General features: G+C 36.3%; 2 protein-coding genes across 3 annotated transcripts in view; both read left to right on the top strand.

Annotated features, from left to right (window-relative positions):
• Positions 1-5,777, top strand: part of LOC107674481 (MICAL-like protein 1) — a 19,946-nt gene extending 14,169 nt beyond the window's left edge. The window contains exons 5-14 of one of the 2 annotated variants that reach the window (XM_016468460.1): positions 202-245; positions 593-906; positions 1,347-1,516; positions 2,218-2,334; positions 2,853-2,979; positions 4,326-4,404; positions 4,501-4,574; positions 4,757-4,871; positions 4,955-5,001; positions 5,080-5,777. In XM_016468460.1, coding sequence (XP_016323946.1) covers positions 202-245; positions 593-906; positions 1,347-1,516; positions 2,218-2,334; positions 2,853-2,979; positions 4,326-4,404; positions 4,501-4,574; positions 4,757-4,871; positions 4,955-5,001; positions 5,080-5,204 — 1,212 coding nt within the window. In that variant the 3' untranslated portion in view covers positions 5,205-5,777. The remainder of the gene's footprint in view (positions 1-201; positions 246-592; positions 907-1,346; positions 1,517-2,217; positions 2,335-2,852; positions 2,980-4,325; positions 4,405-4,500; positions 4,575-4,756; positions 4,872-4,954; positions 5,002-5,079) is intronic. The other variant, XM_016468459.1, reaches the window with a different exon arrangement.
• Positions 5,778-12,417: 6,640 nt separating this feature from the next.
• On the top strand, positions 12,418-13,304 carry LOC107674479 (GTPase IMAP family member 8-like). The gene is given in 3 exon segments (XM_016468456.1): positions 12,418-12,651; positions 12,654-12,989; positions 13,300-13,304. Coding segments are annotated over 3 exon segments (573 nt in total). The 5' UTR covers positions 12,418-12,419.
• Positions 13,305-14,932: the final 1,628 nt, after the last annotated feature.

The following is a 14,932-nucleotide window of genomic DNA, read 5'->3' as shown; positions in this document are numbered from 1 at the left end:
CTGTCCATTTGTCCACTAGTCTGTCTGCCTGCCTGTCTGTCCATTTGTCCACTAGTCTGTCTGTCTGCCCATCTACTTGTCCGTCCGTCTGTCTGATAATTCATCTCTCTGCTGTCATTCTCTCAGTTCTCATCAGATGTGATCAGGTCTTCCGATAAGCGAGTTTGTAGTGTCTGTCACACATGTGTTCATCTCATTCAGAGGGTTTTGGTGAAGGGACGCCTGTATCACCGCTCCTGCTTCAGGTAAAACACACACTCACACACACACAAGTGTCACAACACACTCACTCTTTCTCTCTCTTTCTAAATACACACTCTCTGTCTCTCACACACGTGTTTGTTTCACTATTAGTGAAGACATTGCATATACTTCCATAACTTCCATTGTTTTTATATCAGGTTAGTGATATTTTTATGGCCTAACCCAACTCCTAAACGTACCCATCACAGAAGCCTGTGCAAAACACAAGATTTAAATGGAAACAGATTTAAATAAAATCGATTTTGGCTGAGTTTAAAAGGCTTTTTAACTAGTGAGGACCAGTCAAATGTCTCTAGTCATGTCCTGATTGTCTCCCGGTGTGTTTCAGATGCAGTCGCTGTCGTCGCGCTCTGCTGCCGATCTCTTTCACAGTGGACAGTGAGACGGGTTCACTGCAGTGCAGTTATCCCTGCAGACCTGCTCCTGAAAATGACCGGCCCGCAGATCACTCACAGAACGACACCTGTGAGACGGATGGAGACAGGAGAGAGACCGATGGAGACGTGGTGAATGATGGACATCTCTCCACCTCATCAGAGACTGATCTACAAGAACCTCCCAAACCTGCTCCCAGAAAGAGGGCGGAGCCTCAGGAACCTCCTCACCCCGCCCCCAGATCACCGGATCATCGCCTTGACAACGGTTAGAATCTTCATCCCTGTGTTACAATATTACACTTACTATTGTTACAGTGTAAACATCATCAAACAGACAGTTTAAGCTCTACATTCTGATTGGATGAGCCAAAACTACTTACACATTTAGAGTAGCTGTTCAGTGATAATTAATGATTAATGCATTTATTTGTTGTCAATAATTTTGTCGTCACGTTTACTAATGATTAGCCGAGTTTGTTGTTTTACTGTTTTTTGTTGAGTGTTATTTGTGAGCATCCATGTGAATAGGACAGAAAACATGAAATACATAATATTGAATAAATTAAAACTATATAAAGGAATATATGCATAGAAGCATTTTTGAGTTGAAAGAGTTCACACTTACTAAAACAACCATCTTATTTAATTTATTTGGAGATATCATTATTACCATTGTCTCGTGTGTTTTTCTCGTTCTGGTCTCAGTCTCGTCTCAGAGCATTGTTCGTAAGGAACATCCCTGGATGAAGCTGGTTGATCCGGGTCCCTGGTATCGTCTTCCTCCGGCTCCGGCTCCATCCGCTCATTCACACCGCCAGCCCGCAACCTTTAACCCCTTCCTGGAGGAAGATGAGGACGAGTCCAATGATGAAGAGGTACTGAATGAAGGAAGTTTATGAAGAACTGACACAAACCAGCACTGGTTCTTCACTAGATGAAGTTGGTTTATATTTAGTCTCCTCTAGTTTAGACGAGTCATGTGATCTCCAGGCTGGGAATAGAATTGCTGCTGTTAGCAGGTTAGCAGAGACCGTCAGTATCAGGTCAGTATCAGTGAGAAACACATTGTCTGTGACTCATTTCAACAAATTATCAGCTATAAACAATAAAGAAAGGGAAGGTCAGGATCTTCAAACTTTGCCTAATTCATCGTCCAGTTATCATGAGATCAGATTCGAGTCTAGACCTTCAGAGACCAGACTAGACCTGAGTCCCAAATTCAGACCTAGAACCAGGATCTCCACTTTAATGAACTGAAATAGAGAACACGGTGCAGCTTTATTTCCCCTTTCAGAGTCATGCGATTTCTCTCTAATGTTAAACCTGTGGTTGAGGCGATTATCACTTTTATCTAGTTAGTTGATGTGTGTGAGCTTCAGTCAGTCAGAGAACCAGACAAACAGACATCTGACGCTCAGACTGAAGAGTCAGCTTGTGGTTGTGGGTTGTTATTTTTCTCTTTGCAGTCTCACAGGATATTGTTTGTGTGCGTGTGTGTGTGTGTGTGTGTGTGTGTGTGTGTGTGTGTGTGTGTGTTTTAACATCAGACTGCCTCTCTGTTTTTCTCTTTGTCAAGAAAAACCCTTTCAGTTGCGAAACCTCAGTTGCACACAAACCCCAAACCTCATCTTCAGTTCCCAGCATGCACCAGGCTGCAGCTCCTGTTCATGGTTTCCTGCTCATCAAGAGGAAGGTGAGACACAAACTGTCTTTGTTGTGCTGCTGGAGTGAACAATACTTCATATTAATGATAAGAGAGCTTCACTTACAGTACAAGACAATCTTAGAGAGCGAAATACTTAAATTTCATTATTATTTTAATTCATAATTTCTTCAATTTCTTCACTTGTAACACTCCAAAGAGAAAGGAAAAATTTAAATCGCATCATATGACCCTTTTAAGTTTCAGTTAGCATGCATCTGTTTCTCTGTGTAATCATATTTAAAAAAATTCATAAAAATGTTGTGCTTTCAATGTTAGATATGAAAAGAGCTTTGTGATTAACCATTTGTAGCAACTGCTGAAGTTTAATTCAGTTTGAGATGTGTCTAAACCTTAAATTATTTTGATATTAACACATTAATAAAGCACAGGATCACAAACACAACATTTCCATCTGCTTCTGAGGTTTGGGATTGAATATGCTTCTCTCTTTCAGCATCAGATGTTTGAGTCTCTGTTCTTGCATGACTGATTGATTGTGTGTTCAGGTGATCACAGACACACGCGTGTCAGAGAAGCAGGTGTGTGAGGAGCAGAAGAAGCTGGAGGAGCGTCTGCTGGAGCTGGAGAGGAGAGGAGTGCAGCTGGAGACTGAGATGAGGAGACGCACCAATGGTGAGAAACACAACAACAGATACGTTAATGCTCAGTGTTGTGGGTATCGCATTACAAGTAACACAAGTTACGTAATCAGATTACTTTTTTCAAGTAACTAGTAAAGTAAAACATTACTTTTTTTTAATTTGGAAGGAAATGTCTGAGTTACTTTTCAAACAAGTAACGACAGTTACTGTTTCCCATGTATTGACTGACAGCTCTCGTGTTGCCATGTTAAGAGAAATCAGGAGTAAGTGCAGAGGTATTTGTGAACTTGATGCTTACTATAGTTCTAGACTAAATATGAACATGCATTTACTCATCTCACTGAACAAAAACAGATTCAGTATTCCTCAAATGAATAAAACCAGTCAAATGAATTTATAAACAGACGTGAATTTACATTCCCATCAGCCTATTATGGGAGGCATATTCGTTTCACTTTTGATGTAAAGGGGCTTTTGCATTTGCAAAAGAAGAGCTTTTTTTATATTAAAAACAAACAAGCAAGCGTGCCCAGATTTAAAAAGTAACTCAAAAGTAACGCATTAATTTCCATGAAAAGTAAATAAGTAATGTAATTAGTTACTTTTTTAGGGAGCAACGCAATATTGTAATGCATTACTTTTAAAAGTAACTGTACACTGTTAATGTTAATGCTAACAGACCAACATACATAGCTACTATAGAGGAGAGGAGTGTAGCTGGAGAGAGAGATGAGGAGATGCACGGATGGTGAGAAACACCTGAACCTCCTCACTCAACAACATGCACGCTAACCCTAACAAACTCCCTAACCTCCTCACACAACAACAAGCTAATGCTAATGCAAAGAAATGAAAGAGACTGGCTAGCAGATGTGCTAAAAGAGACATGCTAACAGATGTGGTAAACAGACAAGCTACAGACACACTATCAAACCCCACATGAAAAAATACTATGGTAATTTATAGTAAATAAATACCATACCCATACTATAGTAAAGTACTTGAATTAATTAGTTGTGGTAAGTCTATAGTTGCTGTGGTAATATAACAACTATAGTAATATAAACAAATTACTTTACCAAATACTGTACTAAGTTTTCTACAACTATAGGGTATATTATACTACAATACACTACAGTTTACTGTAGTAAAAACTAAAGTATACTACAGTATTACAGTTTATCAGTTCATTATAGTTAATACTACAGTATAGCATTCATTAAAGTGTTGTAAATACTACAATATAATACACTTTACTGTAGTATGGTTCAAAAAACTATAGTATTTAGTCTACTGTAAATTACTGTAGTAGCTGCTAACAGACGCAATAAACAGACAAGCTAACTGTCTGTGTTTGTGAATGTGTGTGTGTTTCAGAGCATCTTCTAGTCGACTGGTTCCTTCTGATTCATGAGAAGAACATGTTAGTGCGCAGAGACACAGAGCTGGTGTATATGTGAGTACATACATTTAACACACATCACACAGATACACTACATGTTGAGCAGAATAATGTGTGTGTAACATGTAACGTGTGTGTGTATGTTTTCAGGGTGAAGCAGCAGCGTCTGGAGGATCAACAGGCTGATGTGGAGTTTGAGATCAGACGCCTCTTTAACAAACCAGGTAACCAGAAACGCAAGCATGTTTATACATGTGAATATGTTTGTGCTGATGTGATTTAATACTGATTAGTATGAATTCTGCTTTAATCTCAGAAGAACATCAGAGTTTGCAGTGTATGAACTGATCTGAGTACTGTGTGTCAGTAGTTTGTAGTTGATTGTGAATGTGTGTGTAATTCTCAGAGCAGGACTGGAGCTCTGATGACAAACATCAGGAAGATCAGCTGATGTCACGCCTGCTGTCAATCATCCAGCAGAGAAATGACATCATCAGCAGCCTGGATCAGGACAGGCAGAGGTCAGAGGTCACATGATCAGCAGTGTGAGGTCACATGACAGTCGTGTGTTATTACTGATGGATGTGTTTGTGTTCTTCATCAGGGAGGAGGAGGAGGACTCGATGCTGACTGCTGTGATCCAGAGGATGGGTGAGAAACGGCCCTCTTTCTCTTTCTCTCTCACTGTCCTGTAGTTTTACTGCTTTAACACTCTCCATCTCTCTCTAGAGTTCCTGACACAGACGGACAAACAGCTGGACAAATGCAGCAGGAGCTTTAAACGCCTTCAAATGTTCAAGAAATCCAGCTGTAAGACTGAAAACACCAGCAGAAGAAAGAAGAAAAACAGCTGAAGAACAGAAAGAGCCTGTTTATTAAATAATGTCCAAAACTGGAAAATAAAAACACCCATCAGGACAAACTGAACTGTTTATTTAAAAGTTCATAAGCATGTAGCATGGCCACATCTTATCAGTTTTTATCATTTCTATCTTCAATTGTATTCATTTTTATACTTATTTATTTGTGACATCATTATGTGTTTTTGTTTTTAAGCTAAGATGTGTTGAGCATTAGTTATTGCACGCTTCCCATTCAAACCACAATCTCATCATTGCAAGCCCTCCAGCTAAGCAACATCTTAGCAACATGTTTAGTGAATAAGCAACATCTCTTCCTGTTGTCTCTACTAGTGGGAAAAAATAAGCTTTTCACAGCTTTAAATCAACTGAACAAATTGCTTAGTATTTGATTCACTATTTCGAGCTGGTGACGCGCTGCTGGTCAAAATTGTGTAAATGCAACTAAAACTCACCCGCAAGCTCAGTCTATGAATTAGCAAATCATTAAATGGCATTAAATATGACGTTTCTGTAACATTGTCCTTGTTTTATTAGACAGGGCTTGACGGTACATCTCACTCTCATTTTTGTTTTATACACGCATTCATATTAAAATTAATCAATTAAAAATGAACCTGCCTTTATAAATCTGAACCAAGACATGTTAAAACATTAGACACTCATGGGTTCTCCAACTCAGTGTCATATTTCTCAAATTTTAAAATGTTTTCAGACCATGATGCAATGAAGCCTCATTTCCTAAAGTCACGTGACTTGCCGAGTTTCACTGCAAGCTCTTGAACCACTGATTTGAAACAAAAGATTTGTAAATGTTTAGTGAATAACAATATAAAACAGACATTTACATCATTTAATTGGTTTCATGCTTTGAGGAAAGTTGTGGTTCTTTGGGGCTTGTTTTCTAAATTCTGCTGTGTAGTGAAGAACGGGTATGGTTGTAACATGGGGAGAGTTGTAACAACACCATTTCCACCTATCAGGGATAAGCTGGGAGTCCTATGGTGAAATAATTATTCACCCATTTCCTCCCCGATCTTATATGAATGGTTGTCAAGGCTGTAAATAGATATATGCAGATTTTTAACCCCTTAACTGTCACCGTCCCACCTGTGGAACGCTTGGCGCTCTTTTTTTTGTTGTCCTTTTTCTCAATCAAATCTTTTAGTAATCAATCATATATCATTAGAAAGCTTAGAAGCCCAAGATGAGACATAAGGCTTTAATTTTATACCAATTTTAGAGTAAAACCTGTTATGTAAAATATTTATATATAAAATAAAATTAATATAGTGCATTTTCTTTACAGAACATTTAAACTACCATAACTTTTTGATACATTAATTTAATTTTAACATTCCACTTTTGCGATAATCTGCTGATTTTCTTCTTTAAAAAGAGACCAACCTTATGTCTGTATTACAAAGTGTTCATAAATTACAACAATTTAAGTTTGGATAGTGCACCTGCATGCCTATTTTAAAAAATGGGGGGTGACAGTTAAGGGGATAAAGAAAAAAATGATTTTGGTGTAAGAATCAAAGTTACCAAAACTATATTTTGCTTAATACTTAAACCGTTGCAGATTAAATCATATAACTTACATAAGAATAAATTATAGATTCTCAGGCAAAATGTGATGAATTTTTAAACTGCTAATTTCAAACCATTATGCTAATACAGCTAACTAAACATTGGATGACAGGGGTGGGGTAAGTTGTAACACATTTTAGCATTCCCTTACATAGAACTGAGAACTTTCATGTTGTCTATATGGAGCTTTTTTGGCAGCTCAAAACCAAAGGAAGTGTGGGTAATATGTGCCCTATGCAGTTTCTGGATCCACCAAGCCTGCACTCTAGGGTTAAAAACATTGGGTTGACATGACTCTGGTTGAGAAAAATCATACATAGACACAATATCAGACACGAATTAACACAGTTTTTTGTTAGATCTACATATTCTTTACCTCTGTAAACTGGAGTTGAGTGTTCAGTAAGCATAAATACTGTTATGGAAGTTTGTTCTATAGTAATGTAATTTACACACTCGCACACACTCTTGCATCGAAGAGAAAGTGGATTTGAGCTGTGGTCATTCGTAGAAAGTGCACCATTGTTTTGTATAGTTCTTTTAGATTGTTTCAATAAACATGTTTTTGAAGCAAACTTCATGGGGTGGCTGCTGTTTTTGCTTCTTTTGTCTGACTGTTACAATTCTACCCAGCATGTGTTACAACACCCCTGCAGTGGGGTAGATTGTAACAAAGGCACTCCATGTATTTAACATAAATTTATAAGGGCTGTGATATTCTTGTAGAGGTTTGAATTGGTGCCGTTTGTAGTGAACAAATGTGGGTGCTTTGTATAAAAGTTTGAACACTCTAGCTCAAAAATTCAGCGAGTTACAGATGCTGGAACAAAAAGTGTTACAACCATACCTGGTCTCCTCTATTTGGGTTAGTGTTTGGCATCCATATCACAAAATGTATGGCTGCTTTCAAGCTGCTCCAGACAGTCAGGTATCTGAGTTTTATACAGCCTGTGCAGACATGTCAGTGTTTGTTTTCAATGTAGTCTTTATTTTCCTCAGCGAGATTAAATTTTAATTTAACCAGTCAGTGTGCATGTCTCCTACTGACAAAATCTGTAACTCACATCTGAGTTTCTGCATAACAATATAGCGCACGTACATCACATTGAAGTCTATTTAACATCTGCATTTATATCTGCAAGATGTAGCCTTTAAGATGATCTAAAAAGTAGGCTATGTAAAACTGACATCTTACAGACGTCTGTCGGATGTTTGCAGATGCTTTCCAAATCAAGTGATCTTTAACAGACGTCTTGCAGATGTACTTTTGCTATCTGGATCATACGTGATCAAATTTTCACTAACTTAACTACACTTAAGCAGGTTTGGTAGTTTTCTAAAAAGCCTCCTTTTGCAAATCAGTATATGCCATACTCTCTGTGCAATGCATATTTTTCAGCTTTTGGCTGGAATCATTTTTATGTTATTTGAAATTCAGAAGACTTTCAATGTTCAGGTTTAGCTATAATTTGAATATAACTCAGAAATTAGACAATCGTGAACATGCAAATGTGCTGCATCGATCTTACACATTGTACAAATGTGTACATTTACTTGGGGGGCTATTATTAAAATTAATTATATTAATTTAGCCTAATTAAACTATTATAATCTTAGAGGGTACTTCCAAGTAAATATATTAGGTGAAAGAGTTTCAATAATTAAAAAGTTGCACAATCCCTGCAATACATGAATAAGAAATAATGTGAATTTGTGCATTTTAATGTGTTTGAAAGGCAAAAAGCCTTCCAAAGACATAGTAATACATGGTTAAGTAACCCACTGAGAGATATTTCAAATAAACATTAACGTGTTCATTAGTAGTTGATGCAATGTTGAAATGTTGAGTAAAAACTTCTTAAACCTGTAATGATTTTTGTGAATCCAGTGGTCAAATGCTGTGTGGCCACCTGACCAATGACTGGTCTTTGTGTGATTGTCCACAAAACTGGAAGACTTTTTGAGCTTAAATAAACGGTAGGCATTTTAGAATGGAAATTGTACAAAATGAAAAAGAATTAGGGAGAATCAATAAATTCAGAATAATTTATTGCTATTGAGTGACTAATATATAATCATGTAATCAAAAAGTAACTGCAGTCTTATTACAAGTATTTTAAAATGTAATGGAATCTAATTATATCCAGATTAAATGAAATTAGGTATAATACCCAGCTCTCTCCTTCTCTCTCTCTCTCTCTCTCTCTCTCTCTCTCTCTATATATATATATGCTTTTATTTACCTTTCAATCTCATGAACAAACTCATGTGAACCATCGCCTGTGGCAGTGGCACTATCTGTCAGGCAAAGGTAGACTTTTAAAACGGAAGAGGGACGCATCCACTCAGTTATAATGGTGGCTATGACCCTGCTGGACTGGTAAATAATCAAGAGCCTGTGGAAATACTGTATGGAGATTTCAGATGTTTGTGTGTTATAACCAGGACATCTAAATACAATGACGTGTGACCACAAAAAATAAATAAATTTACAAAAAAAAAAAAAAGTCACACTCTGGATATTTGGGGATGTTTGCCCAGAACCCACATAGTAAAGAATGGGAAAAACAATAAAACCAATACTTTTAACTTGTCACATAAAATCACTAAATCAGCCACAATGCTGAACACACATCCCTGATGTACACGCTAAACAAACAGCACATCATATTTAAAGGTCTTCAGGCCTCGTATAAAAGATACTGACGTTTGTGTGATATGGGCATGAATTGATGTCTTATGCTTTACGCTGTGGGTGAAACATTACACTAAATTATGTAGGTGGAAATTTCTATAAATAAGAATGTTTCATGTGAACGTTTAAATAAGAATGTTTAGGAAACCCTGTGCTTCATTATTATAATGCAGGGCTGCCCAACCCTGGTCCTGGAGATCTACCTTCCTGCAGAGTTCAGTTCCAGCCCTGATCAAACAGACCTGTCTGTAATTATCAAGTGCTCCTTCAGATCCTAATTAGTTGGTTCAGATGTGTTTGATCAGGGTTTGAGCTGAACTCTGCAGGAAGGTAGCTCTCCAGGAACAGGGTTGGGCAGCCCTGTTATAATGGCATCACAAGCAGTTTTCTAAAATAAACATGTTTGTAGTTGCTGGATAATTAAGCTCATAATTATGCTTATGATTTTCTCTTCTGCAGGTCTTAAAGCTCAGCAGACAGTATGTGGAAAAAATATGATGATCTACTTATATGAAAAGACTGATTCAGACTGTCTAAATTCACAGACAAATATAAAAGTTCATCATGCTGTCTTTAGACCTGAAGGGAGTCTTTTCAGTCTGTCATTTATTTGTTTTGTCATCGTCTGTTAGTGTGTCTGATAATAATCTACTGTGTAATCAAATAATCTGACAGGCAGAGACATCGCATCTGCAGATCATTACAGAGGATCTCAATTCATTCCTCAGCTCCTCCATCAGCCTTCAAAGAATGTAGGTCTTCACCAGCTGTAAACTTTATCACGGAGAAAAAATGTAAATACGATGAGATGGAGGCTCAAAATATCTTCCTGTTGAAACACAAGGACAATAATATTGTCCATCTGGAGAAGAGTTGGGAAAAGTTCATCAGGATCAGCTGTAACAAAAAAAAATTAATTGTCACTTTTATCTTAAAAATCATCTTTTTATCCGATTTTTTTCCGATCAGGGTAATATACTTATTACAGTTTTATTAATATTTTCAATTTATATATATATATATATATATATATATATATATATATAAAAAATATAAATTGAAAAAACTGAGAATGTATTTTTTTTTTTTTCAGAGTAACAAAAATTATATATAACTGCTTGAACTGGGCTTCTGTAAAAAGTTTAGATTATCATGTGTAATCTATATAAAACAAAAACTACAGAATACTTGTATAATAAAACTTGTATAATTCATTTTATATGTATTTATAATGTATGTTAAGTATTCTATCATTTCATAAATTATTGTAACTAAATATAAAATCATTATTATAATATTTGCAGATTCCTTGTTACATCTTAAATTGGTTGTTCTGTCATGTTTTAATGCATTTTACTTTCTAAAGGTCCATGTGTTTAGTGAATAAATGTGTATTATAAGTTGCATTACAAGGCATAATTAATACATTAAAAATACTTGTTTTAAAAAAAAATTTTTGCAAATATGGCATTCTTGGCTTTACTTTAAAATTATCTTTAGAGAGCATGTTTTCAGAAAGTGATGAACGGCTGCACAGGAGAGATTGTGTCAACATTTTGGACATGTACCTATTACTCACTGTGTTTATCAGCTTACACGTTTAAAATAATCAAGGTGCATCTAAACCAGATGAGCTTAAGAACAGATTTACATGCATACGCATCTAAATATGGCAGAAGTCACAAATTTCTACACTTTATTTTTAGGTGTAAGGTGTGAGTAATATTAATGATGTACTTACTATATGGTTAGGGTTTGGTTTAGGGTTACTTGCATGTAATTATGCATAGTTTATTGTTATTATAATAGTAAGTACATGTAACATGTGTAACAAGGACGCCTTAAAATAAAGAGTTACCGAAAAAAAATCACTTTGACTTTCTGATGTGTCATTTCACTAACCACCGGCTGTTTATGTGTCTATATAAAGACCAGCAGAAAACTTTCATTTGGACTTCCGGAGCTTGACAGATTGACACACAGAGAGAAACAGGTTTGACTGCACTGCTTAATATGATCCATTTTAAAAGTTGTTTTCAATTATTAATTGACTTAATATGCTATGATAAGTCAGAAATAAACAGGAAATACAAAATTTGTCATAAAAGTGATAGAGTAAAACTTGACTTAATATTACTGTGAAGTATAATGATACAATACAACTGTATTCAGGAAACATATGCTGTAAATGTATTATTGACGGTCTTATGGAGACATTTAATCTTACTGGTAAAGCTAATAGTAAGACACTGAAACATTTTATGGAGAGACTTTGGTGGATTTATCAATAAATATCAGATTTTTTTTTCCATTACTATATATTTCAGACTAAAAAGAAAAATACGTAAAACTGTCAGACAAACAGGGAATGTTTTTATGCAGGGAATTTGCATAAAATAACTAAAAATAAACAAAACGTAACAACACCATTCCTAATGAAATACACTGCAGTCTCCTATGTGGCATCTAATTTACATTTTATCAGACAGCATGTATTTCTGTAAGCTTGCTTGGTTCTGTTTTACTGTTATTAAATCAAATCATAATCATGTTATACACTTATAGTAACTTAATGTGTACAAGAGCTGCATCATTTTGAGTGGAGCACTTAGAGCTTAGGTTTCAATTTTATTGATCTCCTTACAAATACTTACAGGTGCTATGAAGTATATTATGAAAACATACTTTAACAAAATATTTAATATAAAATTAACCTTTATGGATTCATAAAGGTTTGGTGCTTACAAACCCAGTGTGAACAAGTCATTGCTAGTTAGGGCAAAACATTAAAGTCTCTCAAGGAAAAGAGAGAGAGAGAAAAGATTAGAGAGAATAAACCTAAATTAGTAAATTACTAAATAAATTAGTCTTTGCTGTCTCACATAATTTTTTCCTATTTAGTTGTAGGCCACACAACAAAAATGGAACCTAAAGCATATTTAAACTTGATTTTACTGGGGAAAAAACGAGCTGGGAAGAGTGTGTCAGGAAACACAATACTGGGACGAGAAGCTTTCATATCAAGGAGAAGATCTGGTTCTGTCACGCCTGATAACACTGTTGAATCTGGGACGGTTGATGGATTTCCAGTCAATGTCTATGACACACCAGGATTCTGTGACCCAGAACTGAGTGAAGATGAGATTCAGCAGAAAATGTTCTTCAGAGATGTGAATCAGGTCACTGTGTGTTTATGCTGGTCATCAAAGCTGATAGTTTCACTGAAGAAGAGAGAAAAACTGTGGAGAAGATTGAGAAGCTGCTGGGAGAAGAGCGCCTGAATAAAACCTGGATTCTCTTCACCAGAGGAGACGAACTGGAGGAAGACAACCTGACAATACAAGAATTGCTTGATAGAAATAATGGGTTGAAGACACTTGTTGAGAAATATGATCAGAGATACCATGTGTTTAACAACAAGAAGAGAGAAGCAAGTGACCAGGCTCGATTACTGCTGGTAAACATTCTCCAGAGATCTTTGGGGTTAAGCGGTGAGTGTTTTAAAAGATGGTATAGGCTAATTAAAAGTTTTTGGTTACAAATTGTGGTGCTAAACTGTATCTCAGTCAGTGGCGGCTGGTCGGGGGAGGCAGGGGAGGCACAGCTTCCCCATAATTTTGAGGTGAAAATGGGAGGAGGACGATTTAATGTTAATAAAATTCACAATTCATTGCAGTTAATGTCTCAGAATGTGTATTTTTTGTTTGTAATTTCACAGTTGTAATACCATAACGTGAAAGCGTCGGTTTTCTATCGCGAATGTGCCGAATCTGCTGATGTAATTACAACCGCTACTGATAGAGTAGAGTAGGGGGAGGCCGGGGAGAGCTGAGCTCAGAGCTGTAGAGAGAGAGTTGCGACAACTCCGTTCACTCCAATGGACCAGTTTTTTACAGCAATGGCGGATCGTGGAGCCGCTCAATAGTTCCCGGAAGTTAGCGCTAATACTATCAGCGCCGTAGAGATGCAGCAGAAGAGACCGCTGTGATGAACTTTTAAAAGGTAAGACATTTATAGAACAAAATAGTATATTATCAGCACAGCTAATCAAATTACCCTGTGCATTAAAACAGATTATTATTAGATTATTCCTCACTTAATTAGTAGATTTACGGGATGTTATTCATTCTCTTCATGCAGTTTCATCCATCGTTGTGTAATTAAGGCTTTTAAAAGTGATTTTGCTGGTGGGGAGTTATTTAATAGACTTGGATATATTGAAAAGGATGCAGATGGACCTAAGTGAGAATGAAAAGTTTGAAATAGACGAGCAGTTTTCATTTCAGAATCATGCTAGGCTAAATTTCCAAAAAAAGGTATTATTATATACCAATATATTATTATATTATATATATCACAGACATTATTACTATTATTACTGTATTTTATACTTAAACGTCTTAGCTACTAAAGAAGTACTGTGTTGAAGGAGCAGTGATGCCAGGACTGCAATGTGATGGAGCATCACTTAACCATTTCTCCTGTTTTTCTCCTTCGCTATCTTGCTTTCAGAACGAGAACCACCTGAAGACTCCCTGTAAAGAGACATCACCCTCACAATGAGTCTCTTCACTGGTTTTGGCAAGTCTTTCCCTGCTCTTTGTGAAAAAGTGACAGTTCCCTAGTATGATTGCATCACATTTTGTTGGTGTAATCTATAGATTGCTCCTGCTGACTATATCCAGCCTCTTACGAGGACTTCAGATGACCCAACACCTGTGAAGAGATGACGTGAAGAGATGACCCAGCCTCTTACGAAGACTTCAGGTGACCCAACCCTCGAGAGGACTTCAGATGAAGCGGACTCTGAATAAACATACAAAACTGCTACATGTGCCTTGCATTGTAATCAACATGATCACATCACGTAACCATTGCTTTAAGTTGTTCATTTTTTCTGTATATATTTAACTGTTTCTGAATACATGACGTTACTTAACTGCATGATTTGTATAGCCTAATTTCAGAACATTTCTGCCATATGAACATTACTTTTGCACAGTTACACCTGTTAACAGAACTCTTAATTGTAATGTAGAAACATTCATTTTCTGTAAAGCTGCTTTGAAACAATGTGTATATTAAAAAGTGCAATACAAATAAATGTTAATTGAACAAAACTTGATGCATCATTTTTTTCCTCCTCTCCAGATCAGTAGGGTCAGGTAGATCAGTCCACTATAGTTTGCTGTGCTGCATTATGAGTGCTCGTCACTCACAGAAAGGAGTGTGAATGTATGGTTTATACAATTCACACTCCTTTCTGTGAGTGACTGGAGCACTCCCATGCAGCACAGCAAACTATAGTGGAGACTGTTCAAGGACAACATGCTTTATAGTTTATTATAAATGTATAAATCGATTGCTGTAAATAAGTGCATAACAAAAGTCAACATACATAAAATATATGATTAAATGTGTAAAAATGTTTTAA

Source organism: Sinocyclocheilus anshuiensis, unplaced genomic scaffold (genome assembly GCF_001515605.1).
Source record: "Sinocyclocheilus anshuiensis isolate Anshui unplaced genomic scaffold, SAMN03320099.WGS_v1.1 scaffold1073, whole genome shotgun sequence".
NCBI lineage: Eukaryota > Metazoa > Chordata > Actinopteri > Cypriniformes > Cyprinidae > Sinocyclocheilus > Sinocyclocheilus anshuiensis.
This window is presented reverse-complemented; position numbering and strand designations above follow the sequence as displayed.